Source organism: Hyla sarda, chromosome 4 (genome assembly GCF_029499605.1).
Source record: "Hyla sarda isolate aHylSar1 chromosome 4, aHylSar1.hap1, whole genome shotgun sequence".
In the NCBI taxonomy this organism is placed as follows: Eukaryota; Metazoa; Chordata; class Amphibia; order Anura; family Hylidae; genus Hyla; species Hyla sarda.
In genome coordinates, this window is record NC_079192.1 from 55,982,705 (window position 1) to 56,006,224 (window position 23,520).

Consider the following 23,520-nt stretch of genomic DNA (forward strand, 5'->3'; position numbering starts at 1 on the left):
ATGCGCATATACCAGTGGCTGCGCACTGACAACTGTGCATCCGTGCTGAATACAGACTAAGTCCGAAGTAATGTGCATACATTGGCGGCTGCGCAGTGACACTTGCCCGGCACGGAATTCTAATAAATTCGCCGGCATGCGTGGCAATTTGAGATTACATCAGAGTATGTGAGCACCACATAATACTTAATAAAGGTAGTGATTGGAGGAGCCATCGGGACACCTATTTATGATGTCAGACGCCAGACTATTTAAGAAGCCACGGCACGCCCGCTGGCCATTAGTCATCAGTCCTTTTGATGAAGCTGGGGTCCCAGCGAAATGTCAAGGAACTGGCTATCAAGAACTTTTAAATAGCAGCTCATTCAGTTAGCTCCAATACCATAACCAATTGGTCTGCTTCTGAATGGCCTTTTCAAAACCAGTGCACATTCAACTTGGATAAGCAGCAGTGACATGCATCAGAGGTAACAGAAGCTATACTGGAGCTGTGTTTTTAAATCGGAGGTGTGATTTGACACTTTCAGTATTAAGTTTACACCACAGAATTGTGCTTTCAATCACTATTCACATTTTCTCCTTTCCTTTTAACTGAGCTAATAAAAGTTATATTTTAATAGGAGGTGACTTAGTTTAGGGTACTCCTTTGGGGGCTCCCCCTAAAGTTGTTGTAATATATCTGGGACATCATGTCTCGATCCATCCACCAATGCCATGTTGCACCGACTGTCCAGGAGTTGGCGGATGCTTTAGTCCAGGTCTGGTAGGACATCCCTCAGGAGACCATCCTCCACCTCATCAGGAGCATGCCCAGGCGTTGTAGGGAGGTCATACGGGCACGTGGAGGCCACACACACTACTGAGCCTCATTGTGACTTGTTTTAAGGACATTACATAAAGTTGGATCAGCCTGTAGTGTGGTTTTCCACTTTGATTTTGAGTGTGACTCCATATCCAGACCTCCATGGGTTGATAAATTTGATTTCCATTGATAATTTTTGTGGGATTTTGTTGTCAGCTCATTCAACTATGTAAAGACGAAAGTATTTCATACGATTAGTTCATTCATTCAGATCTAGGACGTGTTATCTTATTGGTCCCTTTATTTTTTTGAGCAATTTATGTTCTATAAAAATTAAATATACAGTATATTTCTATAGGTTTTTAATTTTGGGACCAAATATTTTTTTTTAACCCCTTTTTTAATCCGTTCAGCTCTGCTACATCCATGTTTATTCGGCAAATTGCTGCACTCTATTAAACCAGAGCCATTTATTATTCCAACATTTTCTTAGAGCAGTCTGCAACCTCCCCAATAAGCGTACCCATCAATAGCTGCACTTGACTAGGGCTTTCCACAGCCCTGAATGAAGCTCTTGTACTGTAAAAGGTTATGAAAGAGCGGCATACATGCATTCACAGACATCAGGTAGCTGCATTATGAAGCGTTTCCAGTTTAAAGAGACGTACAGCTTGCCTTAAATCTTTCGCCATTTCTTGTAGTCAGGCTAAGTTCACCCAATGCAGTGTAATGTTTTTTTTTAGATGAATGGCTTCAGATCACGCCTGAAGAAAGGATTATTAATATCCAGAAACGCGTTGTGTGAATAGAATAAAAGAAATTAAGACGTCTACCAGTATCCTTGAACCTTTTCTGCAACAGCGCGATCTCAGCTTCCGATTTCCTCCTCCTTCACTGGCTTACAGGGAGGCCTAGAAAATAATTGCTTAACAGATGGGGGAGTAACACTGGTTATGCTTTAAAGCCTCCAGCTGTTGCAAAACTACAAACTCCCAGCATGGTGGGAGTTGTAGTTTTGCAACAGCTGGAGGCACCCCAGTTGGGAAACAATGCTTTAAAAAGGGAACCTGTCACTGCATTCATTCTCCCTAAACAGAGTAATTAGGGCTTCCCTTTCAACACCCCACCAGCATTGACTGATTGATAGGTCTCTCCCCCTGCTTAACCCCTTCATTTTTGCACTTTCCTTTTTTTCCACCACCCCTTCTAAATATCATAACGCTTTGATTTTCCACCTACAGACCTATATGAGGGCTTGATTTTTTTTTTGTCCACCACCAATTTTTGTCCACCACCAACTGTACTTTGTAATGACAATCATTTCACCACAAAATCTATGGCCAAACCAAAAGAAATATGAAGTGAGCTCAGCTCCTGAGCACATTTCATAGACCTGCCGCACTGTATATATACGGCGCAGGTTGTTAAGGGGTTAATCAGTCAAGGCTGGTGGGGAGGAGAAAAAGCTGTCAGGGACTGCCCCGATGACTCATGGTTCAGGCAGCATGAAAGTGATGACAGGTTCCCCTTAAAGGGAGTTGTAGTCCACAGGATAAGGGATAAGTGTTTGATCGCGGGGGGGACCGACTGCTGGGACCCCCTGTGATCTCCTGTAAGGGGCCGCGGCTGTGCCGTGACTCTCCCGGGCAGGGGGTGTGCCAGCCGCAGCATGACGTTGCGGCCGGCACGCCTCCTCCATACATCTCTATGGGAGAGACGGGGAGGCAGTGTTCCTGCCTCCCCGTCTCCCCCATAGAACTGTATTGGGACGGGGAGGAGACGGGTCGACGCTACGCGCCTTCAGCGCTCACTATGAGCGCTAATGGCGAGCCCCGTTGGGGAGATCGAGGGGGGGGGGCCCAGCGGTCGGACCCCCCACAATCAAACACTTATCCCCTATCTTGTAGATAGGGGATAAGTGTATATTGTGTTGCAGTCGTCCTTTAAAGTGCCCATACATATAAGAGCCAAACTAACCAGTTTTAGGGAAAATCTTATGTGCAAGAAAATGTGCCAACTTATCTGTTGGGGAGGGGGGGGGAATGGGAATTGGGAATGAAGAATTTATACATCTGATCCTTTTGTACTTGAGAGACCTAAGTGGCGGCCAATGGCTAGCAGCGGCCTACTCTCTTCTCCCCATAGAAGACACATGCAACGTGTACGTGCGTGCGTGCGTGCGTGCGTGCGTGTGTGTGCAAAAAGGGAACAGAGTCATAACTAGAAAATGCTGGGCCATGTGGCCGCAGCTGTCGGCCAACAGCTATTGAAGATCTATGGGCACCTTTACAGTGTATGACCAAGTGCTTTCCAATGCGCCTCAGGCTGTTACCTGGACAACCGGCATACTGGGAGTTGTAGTTTTGCAGCCATATGCACACTGGTTGAGAAACAATATGGTATTCAAATCAAACCTCTCCCTAAAAGTTTGTGGAGAATGGTTTCGAGATTTTTTCTCCTGTATTCAAGCTAAGAAAAAGACACAAAGACTGCAATTAAATATTTTATTGTCGGAACCTGAGATGGGAGTTTCAGAGGAAGAAGAGAACAAACAATGGCTGTCACCTTCTGCCTTGCTGTACTGCATATCTGGGAAATAGCACAATGGTTTCACTGGCTATCACTTAAATACTACCTCCAGTGCTTTTGGGGGAAAAAAAAAAAATATGAAAGCACCGTGCCGAAAAAGTCATCTTTCAAAATAACATTTATTTCAAAATTGGTGCCGCTCTCTAAGTTTCCGACTATGTACAATTATGCCATTGGAGGCGACGCTCCCTGCTCCAACTCCATAGCACCCATCTCTAACGCGAGTCCCAGCACAATGTGATACTATGGCACCAGGTTTCGTGCTGAGAAAGGGGTTCTATGTAGGAGGAGCAGGAAGCTTAGTCTCCTATCACAGTTAGATTTAGCGGAAAACAGGATAATTGTGCCCCATTTAGGCCCATATTTTGAAATAAAAGTCATTTTGAAAGATTAATATGGTGCACAATGCTACCATGGTCAATGAAGGTACGCTATAAGAAATGAAGGATCTTTTGGATGACGGCAGTACAGTAAGGAAAGACTTTACTATAGCGGCTGTAGAACCACTTAAACCAAGGTGCCTCCAGCTGTTGCAAAACTACAACTCCCAGCATGCCCGGACAGCCTTCGGCTGTCCGGGCATGCTGGGAGTTGTAGTTTTGCTATAGCTGGAGGCCCCCCGCTTGGGAAACACTGACTTAAACTATCACATTTAGCATTGCTGTTCTACGAATCATACTCTACAAGCCTCAGTTGTCAGCATAACTATGAATAGTGACTGTTAGAGGAAATGAATGAAGTCGCACTCACCCAAATATATCTTCAGCATCTCAAGAGACTAATTCCTTAACCATAGCAGTGAAACAGATGAAACAAAGTTCCATAGCGGGGAGCAAGAGCCGGCAAGCTCTCAGACACAGGGCACACCAATGAAAGGCAACTAGTTTCACGTCACCTGCGGACGCTTCTTCCGTCGCCTTGGCCAGAAGAAGCGTCCGCAGGCTACGTGAAACTAGTTGCCTCTCATTTGTGTGCCCCATGTCCAAGAGCTTGCCTGCTCTCGCTCACTTTCATCTGTTTCACTGCTATGTTTAAGGAATAAAAGGGGTACTCCGCCCCTAGACATCTTATCGCAACGCTTATCACATCTTATTGCAACGCTATCCCAATTATGGCTCCAGTTACCCTGGTGTAACTGCGTGTAGCTGTATTCGTGGGTGCACACTTCAAGTAAATGTAGAGGTACGAATAGTGACTGTTAGAATGACACGAGTGGAGTCTCTCTCCCGAATATATCTTCAGCATCTCAGAGACGTTAAAAAGGGGTACTCCGCCCCTAGACATCTTATCCCCTATCCAAAGAATAGGGGATAAGATGTCAGATCGCCGGGGTCCCGCTGCTGGGGACCCCCGGGATCTCCGCTTTGGCACCCCGCTATCATTACTGCGCAGAGCAGACTCGCTCCATGCGTAATGACCAGTGATACAGGGGCCGAAGCATCATTACGTCACGGCTCTGCCCCCTCGTGACGTAACGGCCCGCCCCCTCAATACAAGTTTATGGGAGGGGGCGTGATGGCCACCACGCCCCCTCCTATAGACATGTATTGAGGGGGCGGGCCGTTACGTCACGAGGGGGTGGAGCCATGACGTACCGATGCTCCGGTCATTACGCACGGAGCGAGTCTGCTCTGTGCAGTAATGATAGCAGGGTGCCGCAGCGGAGATCCCGGGGGTCCCCAGCAGCGGGACCCCGGCGATTGACATCTTATCCCCTATCCTTTGGATAGGGGGATAAGATGTCAAGGGGCGGAGTACCGCTTTAAAGTCTTTGAGATGCTGAAGATATATTCGGGAGAGAGAGACTTCATTCGTGTCATTCTAACAGTCACTATTCGTACCTCTACATTTACTTGAAGTCTGCACCCATGAATACAGCTACACGCAGTTACACCAGGGTAACTGGAGCCATAATTGGGATAGCGTTGCATATGAAGTGCCTGATCAACTTTCACATTTACCATAACTATGAATAACATTCACACAAATACCAAAAATGTGCAAATCTACTCCATCACGGGATGATCCCTACTGTGCTATTACTGTAAATCATGTGCTATTGCCCCAGAGCTAGCTTATAAACATAGGGCGGCCAATGCTACGTTGTGTGCAATAAGCTCTCTAGTTCTCTTCTTCCTTGTACATCAAGATAAAGCAAAACACTATTAAGGTGTCGAGACAGCAGCCACAGGAGAGATATTAGGTCCGGTCAGTGTAGTTGTTCTCTGTAACCTACAACTCTCATTCAGTTCAAAGAAATTGCCGGGTAAACAGATGACGGAACGGCTACAGTAACGTATCAATGAATTAGTGTTCGGAACGGCTCCATCGGCAGAAGGGTTGTCACCTTTTCTGCACAGGAAAAACGAAAACAAAAATATCACTCATTTTGTTCAATTGATTTGGTCAGTTTTTGCTTTTTTTTCTATGGAGGAATATAATCCACTTATCAATATGATAAGATAAAAACATTTTAAAAACAGAATCTCCATTTCAGAGATTGGTGTAAAAAAGGAGAGCAACATATTACTGGTCTTGGGGATGACGGATTTGGAACAGGCCTCGTAATGGAATCACATTAGGTAAGTCAGCAGTAACCCCTGAAGCTCCTTTGTCCAAGATCACCACCATGGACATGGGATGGGCCACCATGTATGTAGCAGGACGGTCTTCACTGGGGAAAAGGCAGCACTTACTGACATCTTGGAAGCTCTCCAGGAGAGTAACACTGCTAGAACATTCTCCTCTTCCTTCAATCCAATTTCTTTCTCAAAAAGCAAGACGGAGAAGTTGTAGGAATCAAGAGAGCCTCTTTGCCCGGACTATCCCAGTTGGATCTGACCAGAGAATGTTGTCAGTAGTAGCATGATGGCGAATCCAGTGAGCAGTCCAGCATTCTGTATGAGAAAGGGAGTAAGCGGACGTCCTCCTTCTTCATCCTCTTTACTGACTTCATTCATCTCTGGAAACTGGAGGAGAGAGAAAAAAAAAAAAAAGAAGAAGGTTAAGATGTGCAGGAGAAACTTTACCTCTGCAAACCGCAAAACCGTAAAGTCTATACCAAGGAGTCGGAAGAACAATAGCAGAGGCAAGTTCATTACAACATCTCCTGAAGGACGTGAGGGCATCTCATTTCAGCTCGTGTTACAAGAGATTTGGTCACATGATGCTGTAATCTACACATATAGCAAGACCTACACAGCGGTTCTAGTAATCACGAAGGAACAAAATTACTTAATAGAAATAAGAATACAATAAATTAACCAGGAATTGCAGTGATCACATGAAGGTGCACACTGTTCTATGATGTTAGCCCCTTTGGTAAGAATTCAGACATCCTGAAAGCAGCCACCTTGGGGGTGACTGCGGCATCTGTTCTGGTTGTCCTTTTACTTCCTCTGCACAAGAATAAGTAAGGTGAAAGACCCCCCCCCCAAAAGAGTCAGGTGAAAATCAGTGTCTTGGTTTAGGACCATAAAAAAGGTACTGTTTAGGATACTTTGCACAGCAATAAGCTAACACACTGTGGAATGGATAAGCTATGTTCACATGGCAGAATTTACTCACTTAAAGGGGTACTCTGCCCCTAGACATCTTAACCCCTATCCCAGCAGCGGGACCCCCACAATCTCAGCCGCAGCACCCCAGACATCTGGTGCACGTCTCGTGCCGACGTCACATGCCTCCGGTGCTGCACCACCCGACGCTCTAAACGAACACCGGGTGCAGCAGGGAGATCGCGTGGGTGACGGTCCGGAGCGGCGCGGACAGGTGAGTACAACTTCCTCTAACAGTGGTCTACAACCTGCAGACCTCCAGATGTTGCAAAACTACAACACCCAGCATGCCCGGACAGCCAACGGCTGTCCGGGCATGCTGGGTGTTGTAGTTTTGCAACAACTGGAGGTCTGCAGGTTGTAGACCACTGTCCTATACTTTACATTGCACGGATCCCTCAACATACGATGGTTTCAACAAACGATGGTCCATTTGGAACGGATTACCATCGTATGTTGAGGGACCATTGTATAGGGAATTCGGTGAGGAAATTCTGCTGTGTGAACATAGCCATAGAAGGAATTTCTATACCTAACCAAGACATGCCCCTTACAGAAGCCGTCAGTTCACACCACTGAGGAGCGGCAAAGTCATATTCGGACCTGACAATTTCATCAGGGCTGCTGACTATCTAGTGTATATAGGGGCCTCATAACTCTCCTCTGACAGAAGATGTCAGGAAAAAGAAGGATCCGGCCTGTTTAATTTCCATCCTTTTATTCTTCAGGGAGATGAGCCGCTACCGGAGGTGTCTGGCAGCAGCTTATTCGCCTTTCCACTTTGTCCAGCCATGCATAAATGTGAACTCAGAGTATGTATATATAAAGGGAGAATGGAAGGAATAGCGTTCATGTGAATTAGTGTTAAAGCCTATAGGAATTAAGGGTGTATGGCCACTAACTAGACAAACTATACGAGCTCTGCTGCTAGATTTCTGGAGGCATTGAATTTCAATGCCCAATCTGTTTTATCTCAAGGGAAGTATCTGGCAGCAGCTTACGGTCTACTTACAGCCTAGTTTTAGGATAGGGAATAAGTGTCTGATCACAGGGGATTGGACCGCTGGGACTCCCCTACAACAACTTACCCATCCCTCAGCTCGCTCCAGCCCCTAACTTTCTGGACGAGCACAAGTGACAGCTCGCTGAGCCAATCACTAGTGGAGGTGAGATAGGGGATAAGTGTCCAATAAGTTCAGTTCCCTGGAAAACCCCTTTAAAAGGGGTTATCACAAGATACAACCTTATCCATTATTTACAGAATAGGGACTAACTGACTGAATAGTCGGGATCTGACTAATTTGACCTCCCCAATCAGAAGAACAGAGGACAAGAGTCCCCTAAATGAATGGAGTGGCAGCGGACATGTGTTACCAGCAATCTATTCCCTCTAGCAGAGCCCATGCCCTTTTTCCATTGAGGACATACGTACACTTGGCCAACCTGAGTGTGCACGTGTATAGAAAGGATTGGCGCTATTGATGCTTATGTGTGGCCTTATTTGCCAGGTATATCCCTTCTTCTCCACCAGACAGTAAATCTTGGTGCATGGCATGTACAGAATACATAACCACAAAGTGGGAAACAGCAGTAAGGCACCTGTCACACTACAGTTATGACACCATGAAGAATAGCGGGAGAAAAAAAATAGATAAAATAAAATAGTGCTTGCACCGTCTTTGTGTTTTACGGCCATTCTTTATTGGGCGCAACGGTAGTGTGAATGTAGCCAAACCAACACATTGTGAAATACAACAAACAGTTTTACTTTTACTCACCATATCAGCAAGAGCAATGTACAAAAACATCCCTCCAGCCAAGCCGAAGATCCAGTTAGAAGAGAAGTGGCTGCCAGCCAGGATCCCAAAAGCCAGGCCGAGGTAGCAGCAGCAAGCAGACAAGAAGTTAAAGAAGAGAGCCTGAGGGATGCTCATCCCAGCATTCAGCAGAATGACAAAGTCGCCTGCAACACAACATGACAGGTTACGATCCACAAACAGCAGAGGACGCCAGAAAGCAACTTCGCAATAACAAGCAGCACAGACTGGGACTCTATTTCCAAGGTTTATAACAGTGTTGTGTAACCATCATAAATATCCATTCGGTTCATTACGGCTTCATTAAAAACACCAATGTTTATTTTTTCCCCTTTTGCCATACTTGGCACTGACGGACGGTCACCTCAGCCGTTCATTGAGGACATCACCTGATCAGAAAACAATCCAAGAGGCGGATCTGTTTATGATATTCCAGTAAATTACAAAAAAGGATAAGACCTCGCCAATACCACGGCACATCATATGCGGCTGTCCAGACGTACTGCAGTCTGTGCGGAAGATCCACGAAGGGGAGAAAGGATTAACTGGAGATGGGTCCTATATGGGGTATATACAACATTGTACAGCAATGACTGCAGGCTTTGTACCCAGTTGTTGATATGAAGAAATGGCTGATAACCGTGTTGCATAGGAAAATAATGACTTTTGCACTAGGAATATCTCAGATATCTTGAGTTAAAATTAGAACGTATACGTAACCAGTTATCAATACCTTCTTTGTATAGACAACTTGTATTTCAGGTTCTCAATATCCAGGTTATTGTTTTGCAGTGACCTATAGCCATATCTTTATTTAAGTGCAGACAGACCGGCTCTACCACTGAATGTAACAGTCTGTCATATTAGCCAACATTTTTGGGGGCTCATTCATACTTACACATTCTGAATCCATATGGTTTTTAAAAAAAAAAAAATTAAAAAAAAGTTTCCACGGGAGTTAAGTGCTGAATTTTTTTTAATTTATTAATTTATTTTTTTAAATGAACTGGTGCCAGAAAGTTAAACAGATTTGTAAATCACTTCTATTAAAAAAATCTTAATCCTTCCAGTACTTTTTAGGGGCTGTATCCTAAAGAGAAATCCAAAAAAGAAATGCATTTCCTCTGATGTCATGACCACAGTGCTCTCTGCTGTCCATTTTAGGAACTGTCCAGAGCAACATATGTTTGCTATGGGGATTTTCTCCAGCTCTGGACAGTTCCTAAAATGGACAGCAGAGAGCACTGTGGTCATGACATCAGAGGAAATGCATTTCTTTTTTAGATTTCTCTTTAGGATACAGCCCCTAAAAAGTACTGGAAGGATTAAGATTTTTTTAATAGAAGTGATTTATTAAAACTAATTTTTGCTATTGCACTCGTTATGGTAAATAAAAAATCTTTCTAATGTAGTTTGTTTAAAATAAATAAATACATATATGAAGATTTCTTTGTTTTATTTGTGTTTAAAAAAGCTGCCACCAAGTGTCTCCCTACTTGTCCAGAGCACATTTCCTCCCCATCTCTTGCATAGACTTTGGACTGTTGGCCTGGCAGAAGTCCAAAATCAGGAAATGCTGAGGGAAGTGTGCGCAGCCTTATCCAATCATAGCTCATCTCACACTGAACTGCTCTGGGCTGTGTGTAGCAGAGTGAGGGAGGAAGTTCTCTCCTGTATGGCTTCAGATGATGTCACGCATACTGGGTAACGCCTCTTCCCAGTCTGTGAATCTGACTGATACTGAGCAGAAAATACAGAGCAATATCAAGGAAGAAAACAGAAAATAATAAAAACAAAGGCAGGGGGTGGTTTATCATGATGGGGGCAGTGAACTGGGAGGATTATAAAATTTAACAAGATCATGAGAGGTTCTCTTTACCAACTTATCCCCATGCCCACGTTTCCCAAAAAAGTAGGCCCAAATCACAAAATGAATGAAATGGTTTTATTCACATTTCTAGCATATTTTTGGGGGGGTTTTTTTGTTTTTACACAGTAGTGTTTTTATTCAATATGTAGAATATTCCCCCCAAAAAATCTGAAAATTTTTTAGGCCATAAAACAGAGAAAATTGGTATTAGGATCCTCTATGGCCTAAAATTAATACCATATATATGAATCTTTTCTACAATTTTTAGGTCATAGTAGATCCATACTACGCATCCTTATCTGATCTGCATTTTTATATGGAAATAAAGATGATATAAACTCTAAATATGGATGTGTGAATGAGCCCTTCTGGTAAGGATCCACTAAACAGACGTATCAGTACTTTTTACGTCCTTTTGGACCCACTTCTAGCAATAGCTACAGGTTTGTATAAGCCATATCACAGCAGCAATATCTATCTATTGCTCTTTTAATTGGCATAACCCCTTAAGGACATGCACCGTAAATGTACGGCGCTGCAGCAAGGTACTTCACACACAGTGCCGTACATTTACGGCACGGCTATGAAGCGAGCACAGGAGCTGCGCTCGCTTTATGCTTGGCAGCTGTGGACCTGACGGTAATGGCAGACATCAGCGATCGCACTGATGTCTGCCATTAACCCCTCAGATGCCATGATCAATACAGATCACGGCATCTGTGGCAGTGTGGCATTTAAAACTGCTGATCAGATCAGCCAAGATGGCGGAAGGAGGTCCCCTCACCTGCCTCTCTCAGTCGCCCGGGGTCTTCTGCACTGATCTGCCTTCCAGTAGACCAGAGCAGAAGATTGCCGATAATACTGATCAGTGCTATGCCTATGCATAGCACTGAACAGTACTAGCAATGAAATGATTGCTATGGATAGTCCCCTATGGGGACAAAAATAAAAAAATAAAAAAATTTAAGTTTAAAAAAAGTGTGGGGGGGGGGGGGGAAGAAGTGGAAAAGCCCTTCCCCCAATAAAGATTTAAATCACCCCTTTTCCCCATTTTAATAAAAAAATAATAATAATAAAAAAAAAAAAAACGTAAACAAAATTTAACAATAAACATATTTGGTATTGCCGCGTGCGTAGATGTCGCAACTATAAAAACATAGTCCAAAATTTCTGCTTTTTGGTAACATTACTTTGCAAAAAAAATAAAAATAAAAATTCTAAAAAGCGATCAAAAAGGGGTACTAAAAAAAACTACAGGTCATGGTGCAAACAAATCAGTCCTCACACCGGAAAAAATTAGAACGTTAGAGGTGGTCAAAATAACGTGATAATTTTTAATAAACTGATTTTGTAAAAAAAAAGTTTGAGATTTTTTACAATAATAGAAAAGTTATTATTCATGGGTATCATTTTAATTGAATTGACCCAGAAAATAAAGAAAACATAATTTTTACCAAAAAGTGTACAGCATTTTAGGGTAAAATATGTGATGTCATTACAAAGTACAACTTATGGATTTTAGAAGATGAGGAGGAAAATACGAAAACGCTAAAATAAAATTAGCTGTTTTCTTAAGGCCAAAATGGGCTGTGTCCTTAAGGGGCTAAAGACCTTTCTGACTGTAAGCGGTCACTGCTAGAGGAAGCTTACTGCATACGGTTTATACGTTGAGCTTTAATATAACAGTACATTGTGCAGTATGCAAGGTACGTGGTCGACCGTGTTTTTGCCTACGGTCGGGAAACCGCATACGGCCGAAAACGAAGCCAACCAAAGGCTGCGGTTCACTCCGGTCGGCTCATAGACGTGCATTAAATACGGTTCCCGAATACGGCTGAGTGCCGTCGCCGCGATTAAGCCCCCCACCTCCCCTCCTCCCAGCCATATACGGGAACCGTAGTTAACAAAACGTGGTGTGAACCCAGCCTAAATCCGATGACGGGTCAGCGGTAGGAAACCAATTTAAATCTCTCTACAACTTCATAGCCCGAGACTCAATCGATCAGGATACGGATTTGTAGGAAGTCCTAGATTTGCATGGGACGTCTGGAAAATCTGTATCCACTTCTGTTACACGTTTTTGCTAACACACAGTATACATCATGGAGCCCAGACAAGAGATTTAACTATGGTCAGCACTAGGTAACATACCAAGCTCATGGGGGAACTCCTCACACAGGATGGCAATGGACGTGCTGACCCCCTGAAAGACAGACACTGTAAACGAGGCTCCTATAGCCAAGCCGTCAATGAAGTTATGGAGTCCATCACTGAGTGTGATCATCCAGGCGAGGGTGCCAATGTCAGAATACCGAATCCCTTTGAGCCAATAACAAGAGCTCTGCTGTCCCGGGAGGTCCTAGATCAAAAGATGTTACACGTCCATTATTAATCCTAATGATAAGTGCTAAATGAACTCAATGGAGAGAAGAAAGGAGGATGTTTCTGACCAACCTGCACAGCCAGGGACCCAACCACAACCTTCTCATCTCCGAGGTGTTGGAGGTCAGACTCGCTCCCCCCTGGTGGAGGAATGATGTGATCCAGGTCGCCATTTTGTAGCTTCTCAGTCACTCCTTCTTCGGCATCCCGTTTACTAGTATCTGCCGTGTAGTGACTGTGCCCGTGCTGAAGGGGGTGGGGAACATAAGAAATTAGACATTTACAAACAAGAAGTAAACTGGGCCTGGCATATGGCATAAAGGCAGGGTCACATTGGGTGCATTTGCACTTCACGCTGCGGATGCACCAATGGCAGTCATGGAGGGACTGCAGAGTGAGCTCCTGGCTGTGGCTGGGTAACTCGTGTCCACTCATAGTGGCGGATTTCTACAGTGGGAAATTTGCCACTACGAGCAGACACACAGAGCTACCTTGCCGCACTGCCATTGGGTATCGGCAGCCTGAAATAAGCTGCGGAGGTGCCCTGTGTGACCCGACCCTTAGGCTGGTTCACATGGCATCATTTCCTCACAAAATTTCCCTTGATAAAACTAATCCTCATCAGGATCTGCCATTGACATCAATGAGGCTTTGATTCCACAAGGATTCCTGACAGAATTTCTATATGGAAATGTTGCTTGGATCTGCTTTAAAATGACTTGTGTGCCATTCTGCTGTGCAAACCCAGCCTTAGGCCATGTTCACACGGCGCTATTCTACGGAAGAATTCTGCAGGAAATTCTGCCAAGATTTACTGCCCTTTTACTTCAAGGAGATTCCGCTGTCCCATTCACACAGCAGAATTTCAGTCTTGAAATTTTGTGGAATTGCGGGCAGAATCCCATTAAACAGAATCCCATCTGTATTAAGAGAACACAGAATATCACTGCAATTCTGTTTAGCAAGATTTGCGGATATTCCGCTGCCTGAACATGGCCTTAAAGGGGTTTTCACATCTTGTAAAGTTATCCTCTAAATGCAGGATAGGGGATAACTATGTCTCAGGGGGTCTGATCACTGGGGCCCTCAAGAACTGGGACCAGAGTCTCCTGTTAGAAGGGGGGGGGGTCCCGCATGCACGCCACCACTCTATTCATTCTCTATGGGAGCCCCAGCCACAGTCAGACGGTGTACTCGGCTATCTCCAACAGCTGCAATAGAGAATGAATGACTGGGGTCCCCATTCTGGACATTGTAGGCCCACACTCCCTCCCCAAGATTAAGTAGAGATTTAAAAAAAAAAAAAAAGTGCTACGGAGGGGAAAAACATGTTTTAAAATCAACCAGTGCCAGAAAGTTAAACAGATTTGTAAATAACTTATTTTTAAACATCTTAATCCTTCCAGTACTCATCAGCTGCTGTTTGTTCCAGAGGAAGTTGTGTAGTTCTTTCCAGTCTTGTCCACAGTGCTCTCTGCTGCCACCTCCATCCGTGTCAGGAACTGTCCAGAGCAGGAGAGGTTTGCTATGGGGATTTGTTTCTTCTCTGGACAGTTCTTGACAGGAACAGAAGTTGCAGCAGAGAGCACTGTGGTCAGACTGGAAAGAACTACACAACTTCTTCTGGAGAATACAACAGCTGATAAAGTACTGGAAAGCTTAAGCATTTTAAATAGATGTAGCTTACAAATCTGTTTAACTCACTAGCGCCAGTTTATTTGAAAACATTTTTCCCCCTCTGGAGCACCCCTTTAAACTTTGCAAGCTGCGAAAACCCTCACAGCGAATATGTCAACCATGCAGCAGCTTCACTCGAGGCACTTTAATTGCGGAGAAGGAAGAAAAGAAGGAAGGAAGGAAGGAAGGAAGGAAGGAAGGAAGGAAGGAAGGAAGGAAGGAAGAAAGAAAGAAAGAAAGAAAGAAAAAAAAGGGGTGTTTCAGTTTTCAGATACGTGGGGGTCCCAGCAATCAGACTTCCACTGCATATGAGAACAGGGGTCACCACCTCGGCCTTGGTTGAATGCAGGTGCAGTTGGATACGTCCATTTAACTCTATGTGCTGGATGAAGATAGCAGAGCACGGCTAGCAGAGTTAAATAGAGTTTCATGGCACATGTATGACTACTGCTTTATTTAAACAGGGAGACAAGGAACCCCCATTTATAGGCCCTACCGTGCCCTCACAACACATTTACAGCTGCCAATGGACAAAGGTTTTGATATCACACACAAATGGGTTTGCAGGAGACTGATGGAGGTTGCAAAACTACAACTCCCAGCATGCCCGGACAGCCGTTGCCTGGGAGTTGTAGTTTTGCAACAGCTGGAGGTCCACAGTTTGGAGACCACCGATCTACACACAATGCCAATTTCTGCCCATCTAACAGTGCTGTCAACAATAAAATGTCTTGTGTGTAGTTCAGGAGTGATCCATCTCCTCGCTGTGGGTTCAGTACCCACCGTAGCAAGAATCCGACTGTATCCATGACAACAACCTACAGAAATTATTTGGCAGACCACAAACGACACACGTCACCATCGCCGCCGAGACATTACCTCATGTTTCTGCTTCAGAAGCATCTTCAGGACTTTTTCAGTGAAAAAGAAAAGATAAAACCCCCCAAAGATGACCGCGGACGTGGATATGTAGGCGTCCTCCAGTGGGTTAAAGCCGAATGCCTGCAGTACAGCGAGAAAGAAGAGTCAGTGCCCGGCAGAGGTGTCAGGACTCCAGATACACAAAGGGTTACACGTTCCACCATTACAGCTTCTATTCCGAATATAGTAACACTGCCCTGATATGTGGCTATTGGAATTGTTTGGGGATGTGGGGCAATTATTATTCCCTGCCAATCTCTGTACAGCGCTGGAGAACATGATGGCGCTATAAAGAAACGGTACTGATCGCAATAGAGGTTTGACAAGGAATGGCACCATCTGCAATTTCATATCACCTTCACAGGCAGGGGGAGCACTTCCAATAATAACATAACAGGGTAATGCCTTATAAACAATTACCTATATATTGTCTGGAACTGGGTTTCTTAACCAGTGTGCCTCCAGCTGTTACAAAACTACAACTCCCAGCATGTCTAGGCATGCTAATTAGAGATGAGCGAACTTACAGTAAATTTGATTCGTCACAAACTTCTCGGCTCGGCAGTTGATGACTTTTCCTGCATGAATTAGTTCAGCTTTCCGGTGCTCCCGTGGGCTGGAAAAGGGGGATATAGTCCTAGGAGACTCTTTCCTAGGACTGTATCCACCTTTTCCAGCCCACCGGAGCACCGGAAAGCTGAATTAATTTATGCAGGAAAAGTCAGCAACTGCCGAGCCGAGAAGTAATACTAGTTTTGCAACAGCTGGAGGCACACTGGTTGGGAAACACTGATCTAGAATATAAGCTATAGTAGTGGAACTTCCCTTCAAGGCTTTGTGAACACAAGGTTTTCTCTGTATACTCAATGTATATGTTGGCAGTCTTTTTTAAATACAAAGAGCTGCCTATGTATACTGTGGCGTTACCCCAATGAGTTTAATGGGCGAAAGTAATAAACTAGTGAAAACAATGGGTCAGTTTTCTGAACGTATATGTTACTTTTGTGCGACTCAATAGGTTTGCGGACCGCACTATGCACACCAACGAAAATTATACATAGTCACCAATTCAGGCATAGGCAACCTTTGGCATTGCAGATGTTTAGGGCTACATCTCCCATGATGCTTTGGCAGTATTTTGGCTAAAAGAGCATCATGGGAGATGTAGTGTAAAACATCTGCAGTGCTGAAGGTGGCATATGCCTGCACTAGTTCATCGAGTTAGCCCATTAAAGGGGTTCTCCGGTGGAAATTGTTTTTATTTTTTTACCTGGTGCCAGAAAGTTAAACAGATTTGTAAATTACTTCTATAAAAAAATAAATAAAAAAAACTTAATCCTTCCAGTACTTATTAGCTGCTGAATACTACAGAGGAAATTCTTTTCTTTCAGGAACACAGAGCTCTCTGCTGACATCAGCACCACAGTGCTCTCTGCTGACATCTCTGTCCATTTTAGGAACTGTCCAGAGCAGCATGTTTTTTGCTATAGGGATTTTCTCCTACTCTGGACAGTTCCTAAAATGGACAGAGATGTCAGCAGAGACCACTGTGGTCATACAGAGCTCTGTATTCCAAAAAGAAAATAAATTTCCTCTGTAGGATTCAGCAGCTAATAAGTACTAGAAGGATTAAGATTTTTTTTTTATAGAAGTAATTTACAAATCTGTTTAACTTTCTGGCACCAGTTGATAAAAAAAAAAAAAAAGTTTTCCACCGGAGTACCCCTTTAAAGGGGAACTCCAGCACATAAGTACTTATGCCATATCCACAGGATATGGGATGTGTTTAATCGCGGGGGTTGGACCACTGGGAAAGCCCCCCTGCCCCAGTCCGGCACCCGGCTCTTCCCATGCACGGAGCAACCTCTTCTTGTGCGGTTTACTGTCGACCACGCATGAAGCGGCGGCCGCCACACCTCTCTATGGGAAAACCAGAGATACAGGGCTCGTGTATATTCAGCTCTCCCATAGAGATACATTGAGGGGTGTGATGGCCACCGCGTCATGCGTGGTCAACAGTAGACCGCACACGGAGGTTGCTCCGTGCATGGGAAGAGCCAGGGTGCAGGGCAGGAGAGTGGTCGGACCAGGGTGCAGGGTCCCAGTGGTAGGACCCCCCACGATCAGACACTTATAAGTCCTTATGTACCAGAGTTCCCCTTTAAACTCAATGGGCCCTTTTGGAGGACACCAAAGTATATATCTGCAACCTTTTTTCGACAGATTGCCAATGAACACCCTGAGCATATGGAGAAAACGTGGTGCGCACAAAGGTTTACATGGATAAGTCCCCTGTGCTTCTCCAGCCGCCTCTACAACCTCTACTGGCTGAATATGGAGATCTGACAAGATGGAGAAGCACCTGGTGTGAATTACATGTGGAAAATCTCTACTTCTAGACACTTTTTACAACATTTACATGAAAGGTTAAGTAACTTTGTCAAGTTTTTAGTCATCTTATATGATCTTGAGTTGGGCGACTTTTCTCCATTCACATTTAAAGAGATAGGCGGAGATTTATCAAAACCTGTCCAGGGAAAAAGTTGACGAGTTGCCCATAGCAACCAATCAGATCGCTTCTTTCATTTTGCAGAGGCCTTTTTAAAAATGAAAGAAGCGATCTGATTGGTTGCTATGGGCAACTCAGCAACTTTTCGTTTGGACAAGGTTTGATAAATCTCCCCCTATAGTTTCCAACTCTCCTGACTTGTCAGTCAGCAGGCCGTCCCCTTTTGGAGACCCTTCTAGACAACTGATTAAAGGGAACAACAACACCCCTAAGCCGACCCCCCCAACCCCACCATATTGGCAGCCACTGACTGAATCTCTTCGGTCATGGTCTGTGGGTACGTAAGTAAGAGAATGAAAAGAAGGCCATGTAGACTTAGATGGGGGAGATTTATCAAAACCTGTGCAGAGGAAAAGCAGACCAGTTGTCCATAGCAACCAATCAGATCGCTTCTTTCATTTTTAACAAGGCCTGGGCAAACAATCTGATTGGTTGCTATGGCCAACTGGTGAACTTTTCCTCTACACAGGTTATGATAAATATTTCCTAATATTCCTAAACAGTAGGTCAGCCAGTAGGCATACGTCATAGGTTTTCTGACCTAGACAACCCCTTTGTCATGCATTCTATTAGGGACTGCCGAGTTTATAGAGGTGGTCCTCTGGTCAGGATCCTTGGCTCTTGACCAAAATGGAGACTGGTTACATAGAGGTTCTCTCTCGCTTTGGAGAACCTTTCCTGGTCTTCGTTACACAGATAACAGATTTACTTAAATATACATTTCAATGTATATGAAGTAGACTTAGGAGCGGAGTCCACTCCATACATGACTGGTACAGGCTGTATATAACAGCTGGACTGGGTTTGGAGATACCAGAAGATAAACCCCACCAATATGTTACCATGAAAAGCACCAGCACCATCAACTTTGTCAAATGGGCACTGTCAGATACAAAAAAAACTTTTTGATGTTGTAACATCTTGGCTAAACATTAACCTTTGTAAGGCTGCATTCACACCACGTTTTTGCAATACAGTTCCCAATTTGAAAACCGTATGCATTGACTCTCCATTTAAAACCGTATGACAAACGATGCATCCGGTTGCATCCGTTTTGCGTCTTGTATGGTTTTGCCCGTACCCAAAACCGTAGCCTACCACGGTTTTAGGGCCAAGGGATAAATCATATTGAAACGAGTTTGTTTTTTTTCAAAACATGGGAGTCAATGGGAACCATAGAGAACCGTATGTGCGTACTGTTCCATCCGGTTTGCACCATACAGTTTTTGACTTTGCACAGTTTTTTTCTTGGAATTTCAACCAAACAAGTGAAACTTTATTCATAATGGAGTGAAAAGTTAAAAAACGTATATGGTTATTTTCTTAAAAAACAGATGCAACCGGACTTCATTTTTAAAACCGTACACCGGTTAAAATTAGTACGGTTTTGGGGAATCTGTTTTTCATCAAAAACCTGATACAGGAACTGTATTGCAAAAACGTGGTGTGAACCCAGCCTAATATACTTCATAAAATTTTTTTTTTCCTTTTTATAGAAATCATGGATTATAAAATCATGGCTTTGTCCAAGCTGAAGCACAGGCATGGACAAAGTCCAGTAAGTGAGGGTGGGCTAGTACAGAGGAGTGCCATGAGAGAGAGAGAGAGAGAGAGAGAGAGAGAGAGAGCACAGAGGAGTGCCATCAGACAGGAGAGAGCACAGAGGAGTGCCATCAGACAGGAGAGAGCACAGAGGAGTGCCATCAGACAGGAGAGAGCACAGAGGAGTGCCATCAGACAGGAGAGAGCACAGAGGAGTGCCATCAGACAGGAGAGAGCACAGAGGAGAGCGATCAGACAGGAGAGAGCACAGAGGAGTCCTATCAGACAGGAGAGAGCACAGAGGAGTCCTATCAGACAGGAGAGAGCACAGAGGAGTCCTATCAGACAGGAGAGAGCACAGAGGAGTCCTATCAGACAGGAGAGAGCACAGAGGAGTCCTATCAGACAGGAGAGAGCACAGAGGAGTCCTATCAGACAGGAGAGAGCACAGAGGAGTCCTATCAGACAGGAGAGAGCACAGAGGAGTGCTAGCCCACCCTGGACTTTACTGAAAAGGAAACACAATTTTCCTATGAAGTATATTAGAAATTTAAATGTTTTGCCAAGATGTATAACAGATTAATGTTTTTTATACCAAGAGTGTTCAGAGAGGAATATGTTACAGTAAAAGTGTTGCAGTGTATTGCTCAAAAAGTATATGTTTCTAGAAATATATAAAAAGTCTAATTTTACCCCCCCCCCCCCCCCCCCCAAAAAAAAAAATATAATTATTTGAATTTATATAATACACACACACAGTGGGGCAAAAAAAAAAGTATTTAGTCAGCCACCAATTGTGCAAGTTCGCCCACTTAAAAAAAGATGAGAGGCCTGAAATTTTCATCATAGGTATACCTCAACTATGAGGGGGGGGGGGGAGGAATAAACATAAAATCACATTGTCCTGCGTTTTTTTTTTTTATATATAAAATAAAAAAGAAAAAAAAGTAAGAAAAAAGCCTGAAAAAATGCCAGTGCAATTTCCTGCGTCTGGTGTTTTTGTTTTTTTTGCGTAGGAAATTGCATTTTTGGAACCTTGGCAGTTTTTCCAGCCTTTCCAAGTTGGATTTTTTTAACTTTTTGGCCGATTCCAGAGAAAATGGCTGCTGTTCCTCTTCTTGGGAGCAGCCCCTTTCTTTCACAGGTGAAAAAATACCAAAGAAAAAAGGGCCAATTGCAAAACATACATTGTAGAGACTTAGCCTAAGAGTTACCTGTATTAATTACACCTATTTGAACTTGTTATCAGTATTAAAAAAAACACCTGTCCACAACCTCAGTCAGTCACATTCCAAACTCCACTATGGCCAAGACCAAAGAGCTGTCGAAGGACACCAGAAACAAAAATTGTAGACCTGCACCAGGCTGGGAAGACTGAATCTGCAATAGGCAAGCAGCTTGGTGTGAATAAATCAACAGTGGGAGCAATTATTAGAAAGTGGAAGACATACAAGACCACTGATAATCTCCCTTGATCTGGGGCTCCACACAAGATCTCACCCTGTGGTGTCAAAATGATCACAAGAACAGGGAGCAAAAATCCCAGAACCACACGGGGGACCTATTGAATGACCTGCAGATAGCTGGGACCAAAGTAACAAAGGCTACCATCAGTAACACACTTCGCCGCCAGGGACTCAAATCATGCAGTGATAGACGTGTCCCCCTGCTTAAGCCAGTACATGTCCGGGCCAGTCTGAAGTTTGCTAAAGAGAGAGAGAGAGAGAGAGAGAGAGAGAGAGAGAATTTGGATGATCCAGAAGAGTATTGGGAGAATGTCATATAGTCAGATGAAACCAAAGTAGAACTTTTTGGTAAAAACTCATTTTCTCATGTTTGGAGGAGAAAGAATGCTGAGCTGCATCCAAAGAACACCATACCTAACGTGAAGCATGGGGGTGGAAACATCATGCTTTGGGGCTGTATTTCTGCTAAGGTCCGTGTAAAGGAAAGAATGAATGGGCCATGTATCGTGAGATTTTGAGTGAAAACCTCCTTCCATCAGCAAGAGCATTAAAGGGGTACTCTGGTGGAAATGTTTTTTTTTTTTGTTAAATCAAGTGGTGCCAGAAAGTTAAACGGATTTGTAAATTACTTCTATTAAAAAATCTTAATCCTTCCAGTACTTATTAGCTGCTGAATACTACAGAGGAAATTATTTTCTTTTTGGAACACAGAGCTCTCTGCTGACATCTCTGTCCATTTTAAGAACTGTCCAGAGTAGGAGAAAATCCCCATAGAAAACATATGCTGCTCTGGACAGTTCCCAAAATGGACAGAGATGTCAGCAGAGAGCACTGTGGTAATGATATCAGCAGAGAGCTCGTTGGTCCAGAAAGAAAAGAATTTCCTCTGCAGTATTCAGCAGCTAATAAGTACTGGAAGGGGTATATAACAAAGTATTGAGATGAATTTTTGTTATTGTCCAAATAAGTATTTTCCACCATAATTTGCAAATAAATTCTTTTTAAAAAAAAATCAGACGATGTGATTTTATGGATCTTTTTTTTCCTCATTATGTCATTTTCTCACTATTATAGTTGAGGTATGCCTATGATGAAAATTACAGGCCTCTCTCATCTTGTTAAAGTGGGAGAACTTGCACAATTGGTGGCTGACTAAATACTTTTTTGCCCCTGTGTGTGTGTGTGTGTGTGCATATATCATTTTTTTATTTTTTTTTACCTTTTTGTTTTAATTCAGTAGTAAAAAATAAATAAATAAAACCTATATAAATATTGGTACTGCTATAATCTTACTTTCCTAAAGGAGAAAAAATAAAAAACAAAAAATAAAAATAAAAAAGTGTGATTTTTACTATAGACTAAATATTGTGAATCACCCCACCACCCACCAAAATTAAAAATCCCTCAAATTGCTTTGTCAATAGAAAACTACAAAAAGTTATCATTCTTAGGCCTCCTCTCCATCAGGCTTAGTTATGTGGCAATTCCGTGAAGTTTAGCAGAGAAAGAAATTGGGCATGCACAATTATGTTTCCTCTGGTAAACTACCGGATCTCTGACAGACCCCATTCAAGTGAATGGGGTCCGTCGGGACCCGGCAGTGTCCATTGCGCTCTGACTCATTTCAGGGACACTTCTGCACAAAAAATAATAAAAAAAATAAAATAAAATAAAAAAAAGAGCCAAAACAGAACCTGTACTGGATGGATGCAAGCAGCAATGTGAACTTAGACTTGGAAGGAAAAAAAAAAAAAAAAAAAAAAAACCATCCCCAAAATTGTGAGGAATCTATTCTGTGAATGGAGAGAGAGAAACCGGATTAAAAAAAAAATCTAAATCAGTCGTGGATAAGTAAAACAAAGACTTGGCAAAGTTACCTCAATTTTATGTAAATTTCAACTGTTAAGTGTTGTAAAAAGTTAAAAAAAAACACTAAAACTACACATGCACAGTATCACACTAACACAGTCAGCACAGCACGCACACAAACAGGGTCTCAGGACTGATCCCCCATACCTCGGGGATGAGCTGAAAGAGAGCGTTGGAATAGAGGGTCCCAATGGCGAGAGCAATGAAGAAGAGGAGAAGACGCTTGTAACAGGATTTCTTCATGAAGGGAACCACTCCGGCCCCCATGAGGGAGCAGAGAGAAATGACGGTGACACATAGGAAGCCATAACCCCACACTATAGAAGGAATAGAGGAAAGACATACAGAAAGGAAGAAGAAATCAAAGGGAGGGGAGAGAGAACAAATATGATTAGTGATTGGCTTTCATAGATACGGTCCGAGCGCGTCTATCGATCCATAGGCCTCATGCACATATAA

At 43.5% G+C, this 23,520-nt stretch overlaps 1 protein-coding gene across 2 annotated transcripts in view; it reads right to left on the reverse strand.

Moving 5' to 3' along the window:
* Positions 1-5,277: 5,277 nt before the first annotated feature.
* Positions 5,278-23,520, reverse strand: part of SLC39A14 (solute carrier family 39 member 14) — a 34,358-nt gene continuing 16,115 nt past the window's right edge. The window contains exons 5-10 of one of the 2 annotated variants that reach the window (XM_056571066.1): positions 23,209-23,378; positions 15,574-15,696; positions 13,090-13,263; positions 12,787-12,994; positions 8,727-8,911; positions 5,278-6,360 (exon numbers count right to left, since the gene is read on the reverse strand). In XM_056571066.1, coding sequence (XP_056427041.1) covers positions 6,214-6,360; positions 8,727-8,911; positions 12,787-12,994; positions 13,090-13,263; positions 15,574-15,696; positions 23,209-23,378 — 1,007 coding nt within the window. In that variant the 3' untranslated portion in view covers positions 5,278-6,213. The remainder of the gene's footprint in view (positions 6,361-8,726; positions 8,912-12,786; positions 12,995-13,089; positions 13,264-15,573; positions 15,697-23,208; positions 23,379-23,520) is intronic. The other variant, XM_056571065.1, reaches the window with a different exon arrangement.